We start from the raw sequence: 13,017 nt of genomic DNA, 5'->3' as shown, positions 1-13,017 counted from the left end.
TCTTGAAGTTTGGTTGAAAACAGTAAAATCATTGAAGAAATTTGGAAGAAGATCTCAGATACTTTTATTGTAAAAGTACCCACACAATACTTGCCATTCCAACTCAAAGTTATGCAATTAGAACCATTCTTCAGTAAAAGTGCAGAAGTATTTTTTAAATACTTTATTAATCGATTTTTTTTGGAGAAGAAGCACACACACAAAAAGAAAAAAGTGAAAAAATAAACACAAAAACAAAAGACAAAAAAACAAACAATTAACATGGCATAATGTGCTTTACAGGTTTCTTAGGACTTCCGATTACATTGTTTAAACAAAGTGCAGAAGTATTGTAAGCAGAAGTTACACAATATACAGGGAAATGGGCCCTGTGACTGATATATAATCATATGTGACATTATTAGATTGTTACTGATCCGTGACCATCACTGTGCAAGCATGATTGTACTACTGTAGCAAAGGAAAAATTGTCCAGTTAGAACCGGTCTAAAGTGGCACAAAATACATTTTAAGTTTCATGAGAATATAAATGAGGGAAGGGAAGAAGAAAAGCCCAAAAGTTATGAGAGAAACTTCTATTCATGAAGTGGACTTTTCTCTAATCTTGGCCACATTGGTCAAATATTGGATACTGTTTACCTCTCTGGGCCTTAAATAGTAACGTTGAAAATGAAAGTATCAAAGAAATTGAAAGGGGAAATCACTTTTTGGCAGAGATGCAATGAAGTCATTGCCATCTGAAACATGATGAAGGGCCCCAAATACAACTGCATTTTTAAAAGGGCCTCTTGATCCAAAAGCTCTGGGAATGATTGGCTTAATCTTTAACAATGTAGTGTTTTTTTTATAAGTGTATGTACTTTTCATGTAAAATGTTAACCTGAAAACAAATTATTAACTACCAGGCTATAACTGTCAGAACATCGTAGTGGAGTTAAAAAAAACAATATCGCCTATAGCCTACATGTGAGATTATTTGGTAGCGCAAAAGAAAAAATACTCAAAAAAGTAATGGCTTAAAACTGTAGGCTACTTGAGTAGAGCACTTGAGTATACTAACTGTAGTAACCACTAATGGAAAAAATAAGGTTTTGAGGTCACACAGCTGACTGGAGGCAGTACAACTGAATTGAGTCAACCAGTAATAACCAAAAAACTCAAATCAACCTTTGTACTTTGGCTCGAGAGGACATGCACAAACTACATTTTATGTCTATAACTATCTGAAAATTCGAGATTTGTCTTTCTCCTGCATGTCAGTGTGCACAATGATTCTTAGAGACAGCTGACAGCAACCGCTCAGCAGGCTGGAAACTCAGGATAATCAATTAGAAAAGCCTGGGCAGTGACATGGAAATGCAGTGCCAGTAAGTATTCCAGTCCCCGGTTCTTTTTCCACGCTAATAGGAATCTGTGGAGGACTTTTCAAAGCAGAGCTATCTCGTGGAATAGGCCTCATCCTTTTCATGACTCCACGTGACATCTCATGTCATGCCTCTGTGCCGATGGGCATAACATGGCTGAAAATGCAACATCGCTTGAAAATAGTATTAAGTAGGCCTAGAAACGGAAACTAAAGAAAATACAGTAAGCCACGTTTGCCAATACTACTGTCCAACAGTGAGTTGAATGATGAAATTCACTTGATAATGTTTTTCCTATTGCTATTATTTAATTCCCAAATGAATGGGGTTGTTGTGCGCGCACCTCGCCAGCGGGAGCGCGCATTTTCTTTTTCCTTTTTTTTCCAGCGGCACAGAGGAAAGAGTTCTGTGTCTGAGGAGGGAGGAGAAAGGAGGACTACATGGAGGGCTGCTGCGGTGCACATTAAAATGACCCGGGTAGAACCTCTCGCGTCTAAACCATGAAGTGTCCTTAGATTGTGTGCGTGTGTTTTTTTCCTTTTTCTTTTTATCGGCGATCAGGAATAAAGGGGGCTCTAAAGTGGAGGCGCTCCTCCGAGTTTAGTCCAACGCAGGACGCTGGAGCAGCTGCCGTTGCCAGATTCTCCGAGAAAAAGGAAGGATTCAGCAGAGATCGACCGGAGACGGACTGTGTGCAAGATGCAGGGGGTTTCAGCTACTGGTAAGTGAAAATCTCAAAAAGTGGAGAAAAAAAGCAGGATTCCGCCCTCTTATCTTCTTTAAAAACTCTCTGCGGTTTTCTCACGTTGTTTCCAAATGGCTAGGGCTTGCCTTCTTGCGCACAGGATTTGAATTTCAAAATGCTTTTGCCAGCTGTCAACGGGGCAGCTGCAGTAGCAGGGGGCCTGGCTGCATCAACTCCAAAACAACGCAAAGAGTTGTTTTGCTAGTTGGGGGCTGCTTCACAGACACAGTGAGAGAGGGGAGCGTTTAATGCCCTATTGGGAGGCTTGAGCTGACATGGCAAGAATTGGAGCAAAGCCGTGCCAAACCCTGAGACAAGGCGCTCTGACCTCACAATTGGCCCAACAATCTGACGCACCCCCCCCCCCCCCCCCCCACACACACACACAAACTGTTATCTTTGCTGTAAGTACAACTATATGACTTGAAATTAAACAGTAACCACAAGAAGAATGCTGGTGGTGATGATAAGAAGAGTCATCCTCCTTTCTATTGTCTGTGTATGACCATATGTCATTGTTTATGTTTGTGTGTGTCCCTATGTCACTTTTCAGGTATACACAGACTTAGATTGGGGATGTCTTGTAGTAAACCGCTTATTTTCTGGGTCCTTGGTTGAGCGGAGGAGAGGGAGGGAGTGAGTGTGTGTTGTGATGCAGAGCTCACAAGATTAGAGCTGTGTTTGTTTGAGAGTGTGTGTGATCCTGTCTGTCTGTCTATCAGTCTGGGAGGAATGGTGGGAAAGACATGCTTGGTGTTTGGAAAAGAGTGTGTGTCAGTGTCAGTGCCATTGTGTGGTTCCCCTCTCGTTGCACTGCTTGCAGATATATTTTTGGTTTCTCGCATTTGCCATTCCGTCCCTCCGCCACAATCACAAAAGGAGGTGGCACTTACAGTTCCTTGTTTTTTTCTCACTCTTCTCCATCCTCTGTTCATTATTCGGCGTGACCAGATCATTGTCTGTGTGTTGCGTGTTGTAATTGTCATGGTTCTGAAGATGACAGATCTGGGCCATTTGGCTAAATATTCCCATAAGCCATCCACACTGAGTAGGCTAACTGTGAGAACCAAAACTCCATAGGAGATTCGGCTAAATCTCAATATCTTTCATCGCATGATGGGGCCTCAAAATAAAGTACTTGCATGCAGACAAAGAAAGGGGAGGGCATAAATAGAGAGAGAGAGAGTGATGGAGATGAAGTGCTGATGGGACGATATCAGGCTGCAGCAGAGGTGAGCTATGCAGGGAGAAGAAAAAAAATAGAGAGCGTGTTTGTTGTTAGACTCGGGGGAGGAATCGATCTGCCGTCCTCCTGGCTCTGACTTTCTTTTTCCGGCAGTCCAGCAGTGTATCGTTTCCCTCCCTCCCTCCCACACACACACACACACACGCACGCACGCACGCACGCACGCACGCACACACACACACACACGCACGCACGCACGCACGCACACACACACACACACACACACACACACACACACACACACACACACACACACACACACACACACACACACACACACACACACACACACACACACACACACACACACACACACACACACACTCATTCCCAAGGCCTTGCTCTCTCTTTATTTTGCAGTTCCCTCTTTCTCTCCCACACTGTCCCAGATCAATCTCTGCCCCCTGATGCCTGTGCCTGCCTCAAAGCCCTCCCCTTTCTCTCTCTCTCTCTCTCTCTCTCTCTCTCTCTCTCTCTCTCTCTCTCTCTCTCTCTCTCTCTCTCTCTCTCTCTCTCTCACACACACACAGAGCTCATATGCTCACTGCAACTGCCGACAGATGAAATATATATATTTTTTTCTCTTTCATGAAGTTCCCTCAGCTCTATTCCTTCCACATGGGAACCCAATCCAGCCTGTGCGTTCTCTAGTGCTTATTTTTGTGTTTATGATGGGAGGGTCAAAAAGGGGGCGGTAGGATGCTCGCATCCAACCATTGGAGAATCTATCAAAATAAACCACATCACAAACAAACTGTGGTGGGATAGATAGCGTGCCTCAGAGTCTGAATTCCACCTCAAATCCTTCAAGAGTCGTTCCCAATCTCTGTAAACTCTGCTCCTCACTGTCACACACACACTCACCCTGCGTTCCAAATCGCATACTCTTTATTTTTTTCTATTCTACGTAATACATTTGACCACAAAAAAAATATCTAGTAAGCATGCAGCATGCTACAATTGGGACATACGTTTACTTATTTATTTCATCATAACATTACGATTGCCTGTTGCTTTAATATCCATTGCGTCTCTGGTTGTTTTCATACGGAGGCTCCGTCGATGTGACATCACTTCCTGTGCGCACTGGATTGTGGGTCAGAATCGCCCGAATAGCATGCTGTTTCAACACTAACAATCTCGGATGTAGTAGACATCCGGGGATGTTTAAGTATACTTAATCTGACCACAATAATTGGGACATCCTAAATCTTTTTTCCACCATACTAAATCGCAGAAAGTATGGGTATTGGAACGCAGGGTCAGTCTGTATGCTATCTGTCTGGCACAGTGAGCAGTCTAGTGTCTCCTCCACACATGCATGAACCAGTGGTGGTCCATGGTGTGCCAGCTAGATGCTCCACCCTCCACGTCCAGGCATGGCTGTTTAGGTTATTTATTATTAACATAAGCTATTGGGCCTGTCTGTGTTTAACCAAGCCAATGTAAACATCTCCCCTCTGTGTTAGATAAACACAGAGCACGGGAGTTTTGGAGGAGGATGGTGAGAATATTAGCTGCCCCACTTGGTCCCACTTCTTTTTTGAGTTTTAAATGGATGGTCCTGCTGTTGTTCTCCCTCACTTTTATGAACTTGGTCTTCTGCCACATGTCTCTGCCTGATTGGCCCACTGCACAGTTTACCTGGTTGATCTCCATCAGCCAGGTGGCACTGGATATCTGGAGAAAGGCGAATCCAAATGACTGGACAGGAGTTTTGATTGAAATAGTTTGCGTTATCTAACCCCCTAGTGGTTTACTTATGGTACTGCGTGCAGCTACCCAAAAACAGAAGGTGAGTTTTCTTTGTTGTTGTTATATTTAAGAAAAATCAAACATTTAATAATGATTTCCCTAGTCATTAAAAAAAATCCTAAATCGTCCCTGGTTGAAGGTTCAGCTTGCCCATTGTATCCCCCACGAAAAAAGATAATTCTTTAAGATTTTTAGATTGTTTTTCCATTTAAAAAGCGATGTGTCCTATCTGTGATACAATACAAATATTCTTCTTTAACAAATTAAAAATCCAAGTGTTACCTTTGTGTTTCAGAGCCATTGTAATACGTGCTGAGTTTATTTTGATGATTATCGGGATAATAGTGTGAATTGTTTGGATGAGATCATTTGGATAGGATAATCGTCCCATGCCTAGTTAGCACTGAAATAAACAATCCACTCTAGTGCTCCACTACATGTTTACGTTCTCAAGGTGACCAGTCACCCAAAAACTCAGTGTATTCCTGAAAGCACCAATCTCTAAAGTCCCCTATGTATCTGCTCATCCATATCTCTGTCTCATTCTCTTTAAGAGAGAGTGTGTGTGTGTGTGTGTGTGTGTGTGTGTGTGTGTGTGTGTGTGTGTGTGTGTGTGTGTGTGTGTGTGTGTGTGTGTGTGTGTGTGTGTGTGTGTGTGTGTGTGTGAGTGAGACAGCATGAATCAGTTCCAAGTTCAGGCCTGTTCCCGGCCAGCCTGAATGTCACATTGATTTGCCTAATGGTGGTCATGTGTGGGTCCTGCTGTTGCAAAGGCTTCAGTTAAAGGTGCAGTGTGTAATATGACATCATCAAGAAAGTTCTACAAAGTTATAGAATGCAACACTCCCTGGGTAACCCCACCCCTTTCGAATAATAACAGAAGCTACAGTGGCCTTCAAGGACAAGAGCAATTCTAAATTTTAAACAATGCACCTGATGACATTCCAACTATGACACTTTCAAGATGGCGGCACTAGGCCTTGGTCCAAAATATGCAGAAATATGGACATATATGAGATCCTTTCTAAGGGAAAAAATAATAATTAAAAAAAAATTTTTCAGCTATTATGCACTAAATTAAATGTACTTATGGATATTATAATCACTTTCTACAAAATCTGCTAGGAAATAAAACCCAAAATTCTACACACTGCAGGTTTAAGACTGTGCCGGGTGTGTGTGCATGTATAGAAAACGGGCCTCTGATGTAATTGGTCCCCTTTTCTGACAGATAATTTAACACATTTAAAGTCTATTTGTTTATTTGTGCACTGCATGCCTGAAGGAGTCCCCTCTTAAAGTATTTGCCTGCACTTTCTAGGAGACTGTAAAGTGACTTATCATGTCATGGTTTTTTCGCCAGAGATTAGGAAATACTTTGCTTTGTTTAACACTAGACTGGTGTGGCCCAGCAAGCATGTAAAATGAGTGAGGACTTCACAAAGGATGGAAAGCATTAAAATTGAGCTGGGTGGGATTATAAACTGTCACCTTTGAATTCCTCGGTGAATGGGATCATGGCCTTATTTTGACACTCCTGTTTAACTGGTTCTTGAGTCACTTGCAGTCATGCTGCTTTTGAAAGGTGTGTTTTGAATTGTGCCGTAGAGTGACTGTTACATGCAAACCATTTTTTATTGTCTGCTATTAGTAATTTAAAAATAATATCGTTCCAGTGATGGTACTTTTCACCACACCTATATTATAGTGTAAATACTGTATTAGACATGCAATCCAGACCACTTTTTGACCCATAATTATGAAGTCATTTCTGCTTCTGACCCATTGATCATAGGTTATGACTTTGAAATGGAATTGAGTCTTTGAGTTTTTTTTCCATTCCTTCTCGGATTGATTCCTTTGAAAAGACCTGAAGCTGTCATTTAAAAAGGCAAAAAATATGAATATCGTTTTCATTGTTTTGTTATACCCTTTTTGGGCCCCCTAGAGTGTCCTGACTACTCAAGTCAAGACTCCAAATAATAACAACGAATAATCTCAGTTGGTAGAAAACTAAAATGTATTATAATCTTAGCCATGGTCTGGGCTGCCTTGTAATAGCAGTGTTTAAAATGAATCCCTGTGATGCAACAAACAAGTAAGTAAGCAACCATCTCATCTTTCATCGGTGGCATATGCTTTGGCGCCTGGTGCCAAAAGTGAAGTATGCGGACAGGTAGACAGACAGGGCTATGACATGATATAGTTTAATGTAGCAGCTGGAGTGTGACAGCAAAGACAGCACTAGTCATCATGCCGATTCAAATACTATGTGCTATCAGGATGTTTCTGTTCAGGGTAGCAGTCCTTCCTGCACAATATGTTTGTACTGGAGGTCTCTTGGCTTGTAGTAGGGTCTGGTTGACACACACACACACACACACCAGCATGCACACACTCACTCACAGACCCACACATACACAGGCACAGAAGGCGGAAGTGACCTAGTTTTCCTAAATGGTACCAACTGTTGAGGCCTTCTAGAAAGGAACAGAATTAGTTTTGTCACCCAAAACTATGGCGGACATGTTAGATGTTGAGTGTTATCCCAGACACTAAATTAATCGAATCCTTGTCTTCAAAGATATAGCCAGATGCTGGTCTAGAGAACTGAGAGTGGGAGTGCTCATTTTTTAATGACTCTCCGTGGCCAGACTAAGAATGGAGTGGGAAAAAATTATTGGAAATCGTCTATTTTTGCTGTGAGGTCCGACATATTGAACACAGAATGGGTCCAGTTTGAAAGCTTTGCACACCCTACACAAGTCTTTGTGTTTGTGTCTGAGCCATAGGACGGGGAAGGTCAATTTCTCCAAAGCGTTCTGTGTCTGTATATGTGTCTCTTCTCTGGTCTGCTGTCTGTCTGGATTGGACCTACCCTGATGAGGGGGATTTTCCTGGGAAAGTCATATGGAAAGAAAAAAAACGGAGCCCTAATAGTAAAAGCATGTTCCATTCTATTTCTCTCCCTTTGTGTGTGTGTGTGTGTGTGTGTGTGTGTGTGTGTGTGTGTGTGTGTGTGTGTGTGTGTGTGTGTGTGTGTGTGTGTGTGTGTGTGTGTGTGTGTGTGTGTGTGTGTGTGTGTGTGTGTGTGTGTGTGTGTGTGTGTGTGTGTGTGTGTGTGTGTGTGTGTGTGTGTGTGTGTGTGTGTGTGTGTGTGTGTGTGTGTGTGTGTGTGTGTGTGCATTTTATGAGTGGAGCAGAGTCTAGTACACTGAAGGCATTGTGTTTTTTTCCCCTCTCTGATCATCAGAAGAGCAGGCTCTCTGGAATCAGGGTTTCCTGTACACACTGGGGTGAGGCAGAGGGAGAGAGGAGGAGGAAGAGGAGGAGGGGAGAGAGAGAGAGAGAGAGAGAGAGAGAGAGAGAGAGAGAGAGAGAGAGAGAGAGAGAGAGAGAGAGAGAGAGAGAGAGAGAGAGAGAGAGAGAGAGAGAGAGAGAGAGAGAGAGAGAGAGAGAGAGAGAGAGAGAGAGAGAGAGAGAGAGAGAGAGAGATGGAGGCCACCTCTAGGTTAGATGGCGGTTGTGGTTCGCAGCTTTATATTAGCGACAGTATTCTAAATGTGAAGCATGACCTTTTGAAAAAAAATACATTTACATTTGTGTCATCCAGAGCCTGACTATTGATTTCCCTGGCTAAAAAGTATTGTCTGAATATACAAAGACTAATGTAGCTTATTCCTTTGTGCCATAGACAACCATTGTTGTGCATAAAACGATGAAAAGACATTAATCAGCCACACCATTGTACTGGATGACATGCTGCTTCATTATGATGAACATGGGGGGCACTGTGCTTTATTGTGAATCAGTCATACACTGTCCTGCAGTAAATACTCGCCTGTGTACCAAGTCGTCAGCTGAGGATAGTCTCCAACAAATCCACTGTTTTCTTCTATTCAAGCAATGTTTTCTCAAATCTACAGTGCCCACATGAAAATATGTATCAATTAACTCCTTTTAAATATTTTCATTTTCAGTAGGAAGATTTAAATCCTTGCCCTTTTTTAAGGGTTCCTGAACAAATTCTATGCGTTTGTTAGTGTGTGTTTTTTAAATATTGATATAATCCAGCTTTGGCTCTACTATAGTGTCGATTTTAAGATCTATTATTTCTGATCTTCTCAGTCAGCAGAAATAGATTTTTCATAGGTTCATGTTTCAGGGGTATACAAATGCTTGCAGGAACACGCTTATTAATATTGGTCAAGGTTATGTTATTCCACATGGCATTCTTTTCATGAGCAGGGAGCTGCTCACGGTGGTGCTTTCAAGGACACTCATGTGAGATTTAAGAGTCAGCTGCTGAGAAGTTCACCATTTAACAAGCCGACGAATAAGCAATAATAACCACTGACATTGTTAAAGGGGTAGTGTGTGAGTCCCAAGGCCCGCATGCTGATGATGTGACTTTGACAAGGAAATCGATTACGCATCTCGAATGTCAGCAAGTAGTTTTTTTATACCACTGTGAGTGAAATGAAACCGGCCACTCCGGAAGGTATAGGACATCAATGGAAAAACCTGATATGATGATGCACTGTAGAATAGATAGACGATGGTCAGCAGCAGTAATGTAAATGATGTGATTTGCAAAATCAAAAAAGTGCAAAAAGCCTTAGTGAGACTCCCTCGCTGCTCTCTCCTAATCGCCACACACACACACTCCACCATTCACACTCGCCTCACCTGATGGAGCCATAAACCATGTTGTAAATGTCGTCCTAGACTGGCTGATTGCAGCCAACAAAGGCAGCCTGTGTTGAATTCTCCACGCTCTCTCCCCTGGGTGCCCTCCCACCCCCCACCCCCTCTCTGCCCTTCTGTTGTCATTAACCATTGTCTCTGGCTCTTCCATTCTCCTATTCCTTCCTTTAAACCTGTATATCATTATTATTACAAATTGCACACAAACACCCAATTTTGCCACTGAATTCCAACACTTGTGCCACAAACACTTTTTACATCATTTGTTCTAACTAAACGCTTCACACACTTCATGCTAGGCTACACACAGAGACTCAGGGCCTGCCGGTCAACAGGAAACTATTCCCTGCTCTATACTCCCTGGCTCTTTTTCCCCCCACCACAAGTCTTAGCCTGACACACATGAGCTCCTCCTGAAATGGCACGGCTGTTTGAACCCTCAGTTATAAGGCATCTTTCCAGAGAGTGAAGGTCTGTTATTGTTTGCAGCCTTTCTGCACGCATTTCATGTCCACCATTCAACAGTCGTTACTGCTATTTAGGGGCTTTCTGCTTGCTCTTCACTGAGTAAGCATATGGAATTACTACTGTGAAATGGTGTTTTGGTGAGGAGACATGCGGCTGTCAGCGGGAAAGGCCTTTTGTTGCGATTTATGTCGACTGCTGATGTCTCTGCGCCGCCCAAACCCATTTTGCTTTGAGAGTTATCCAGTCACCCTAAATCTCAGCTGTTTTTAAGGTCATGCCTAAAAATGCTGACTCATAAAGCAGAAACAGAAACAGTTCAACTACACCACCCTATAAACCACTGTGCATCCACTCATGTATTCATTTAGATATGATATTAATGTGTCACAGACAGCGGGTTGTTATTGCCTATGTTTTTATAAGAAAAAATATCTGTAAGGCTGTACTGCCTTGCTCAGTGTGCAGCAGTTGTTATACCACTAGATGGCACTGTTGTGTTATTCCTCTTGAGTCACTGATTGCAGAAGTTGTATTTATAGAGGGGACTGCGACTTTCTCCTTGTGATTTCCACAAATAATCGCTAAGTAGGAGAGTCGTTTAAAGTGATGAAGAGAGGTTGTTCTGTTGTGAGATGGATACTATATAAGAAAGCAGAAAAAACTTATGTATGCTAATTGAAGTTGTGTAAATGTTTTAACAAAAATATTTTCTTATTTTTCTTTGGAAGTCTCAGGATGATTTAATTCAGGAGTATACAAACTATTAGAAAAATGTGGTCAAAAACTGATGGTAAGACATACCATCAGTAAGACGTTTTTAATGGGTTGGTAACCACTGGTTTGCCTTTCATTCAAATATTCGTCTTTGAGGGGGCGCCCTTAGCTCAGTTGGTAGGGCGTCCCCCCCATGGGCCTTGGCCAGCAGCGGACCTGGGTTCGATTCCAGCCCGCGGTCGTTCTCTGCATGTCACTCCCCTCTCTGCCCCATTTCAACTCTGTCTCTACACTATCAATAAAGCATAAAAATGCCAAAAAAAAAATTAAAAAAAATAATCGTCTTTGAAAATAGCTGCTGAAGAGTAATGTGTTTTTTTTATTATTAGTTTTTGCGTGCTCAGGTCATCATCATTGCCCTTTGTGCATTGCCCTCCGTGCTGGCTTTCTCCTTGCTCAGTGGCCGTGCTGCTCTCAGTTCTAGGTGACATTGGGGTGCTTCACACAGAAGGTCACCCTGGCAACAGCATGCTGACTCTCCACTGTCTCCCATTATAGCCTTCACTGCCCATTGGGCCATTTATCATGCTATACCGCTCTGCCTCTGTAATTCCTTTTGTGAAACAAGATACTGTAGCACCATTTAATAGGTGCCGAGATCTGGCCCACTGACTTTATCGTTCAGCGGCTGCAGCTGAAAAACAACACCCTAAGATGACTTGCCTTTTTTGACACAGACAATTTCCCCCTCCTGATGTCGAGATGTGTGCCCTAGATCCTCTCATTGTCTGAAATTGTCACCCAGGGATTTGAACTTACCCGTTTCTGTGGAACCCCTGCACATACAGCGCCGCCCTCTCCCAGCATGCCTTGCACAAGACACAGCTCTCATCACAGGACAGTCATAACACCCTGCGCCTAACGAGGAGATGAGAGCTACATCCACCCAGATGGATCCTGTTCCTCTGGCCCCCTGTGGATTCTCTTCCTCAAACTACAGTATTTTTTTTAAGGCTTTCAGCACTTTTTTTCTCTCGTTGAGGCCCTAATTCACTGACAAGCACTTCATTAGATTTACATTGATCCTGGAGGGTCAAAACGTTATACCAACAAAATGCCTGAGGCTTCTCTTTATGTGTGTGTGTGTGTGTGTGTGTGTGTGTGTGTGTGTGTGTGTGTGTGTGTGTGTGTTTTACATGTGTGCATATACAGTATGTGCGCATGCGTGCGTGGCAGCTGACTCCCTGTAAAGCCGTCTCCCGCGTTCCATGCCCGAAGTTGGATCATTCTGTCCAAAAATCTCCCTTTTGAAATATGGATTGCATGTACTGTAAGTTGTTAAAGTGCCATCTATCACTGTTCTTCTCTTCATCGCTGATTGATGAGTCTAATTAAGCCAGGACACACACACACACACACACACACACACACACACACACACACACACACACACACACACACACACATGCCGGCCTTCTGCAGGACGACTCTGCCGCTGTATCCGTTTGCATTCAGTTAGTGATAAACAAAAACAAAACAGCCAGACGTGCGTCATCCTCCTCTAATCTATTTGACAGTCAGGAGTGTGCCAGCAATACACTTATAGATGAAGCACTCATAACCACAGCAGGCGTCAACTCTATTACAAAAAGTAGCTAGGGGGTTTACTTCTCCGAATGACCCTCAGCTGAAGGATTGCGTTATTGTTGTATCTTATCTAAGCAAATAAATATTAGCTACTCTCTGTGCTTTTCTCTGCTTTTATCAATGTTTGTGATAGCCGAGCTGTCAGAGGTATGTATGTGTTGACTCATTACCAACTGGAAGCTTTGGATGTTTTGCATTCTACCTTTACCTCTTACTGTTTGTCTAGCTTATTTTTTTGTATATTAACATCACTGCAGCTACCTTTTTTGAAGGCGTAAAGCAGTTGTGGATGATGATTACTCGAACTATACAATTTTCTTTTTTTTAAGATATTTTTTTGGCATTTTATTTTTTATGCTTTATTGACAGTG

At 42.6% G+C, this 13,017-nt stretch overlaps 1 protein-coding gene across 1 annotated transcript in view; it reads left to right on the top strand.

The window, feature by feature from the left end:
- Window positions 1–1,951: 1,951 nt before the first annotated feature.
- Window positions 1,952–13,017, top strand: part of fgd (faciogenital dysplasia) — a 63,073-nt gene continuing 52,007 nt past the window's right edge. The window contains exon 1 of the mRNA XM_080030995.1: window positions 1,952–2,085. Within this exon, the coding sequence (XP_079887121.1) occupies window positions 2,064–2,085 (22 nt within the window). The 5' untranslated portion in view covers window positions 1,952–2,063. The remainder of the gene's footprint in view (window positions 2,086–13,017) is intronic.

The sequence above is a fragment of the Ammodytes marinus genome (assembly GCF_949987685.1).
Source record: "Ammodytes marinus genome assembly, chromosome: 7".
Classification (NCBI taxonomy): Eukaryota; Metazoa; Chordata; class Actinopteri; order Uranoscopiformes; family Ammodytidae; genus Ammodytes; species Ammodytes marinus.
The sequence above is the reverse complement of the archived record's forward strand: the minus strand, read 5'-3'. Positions and strand labels throughout refer to the sequence as shown.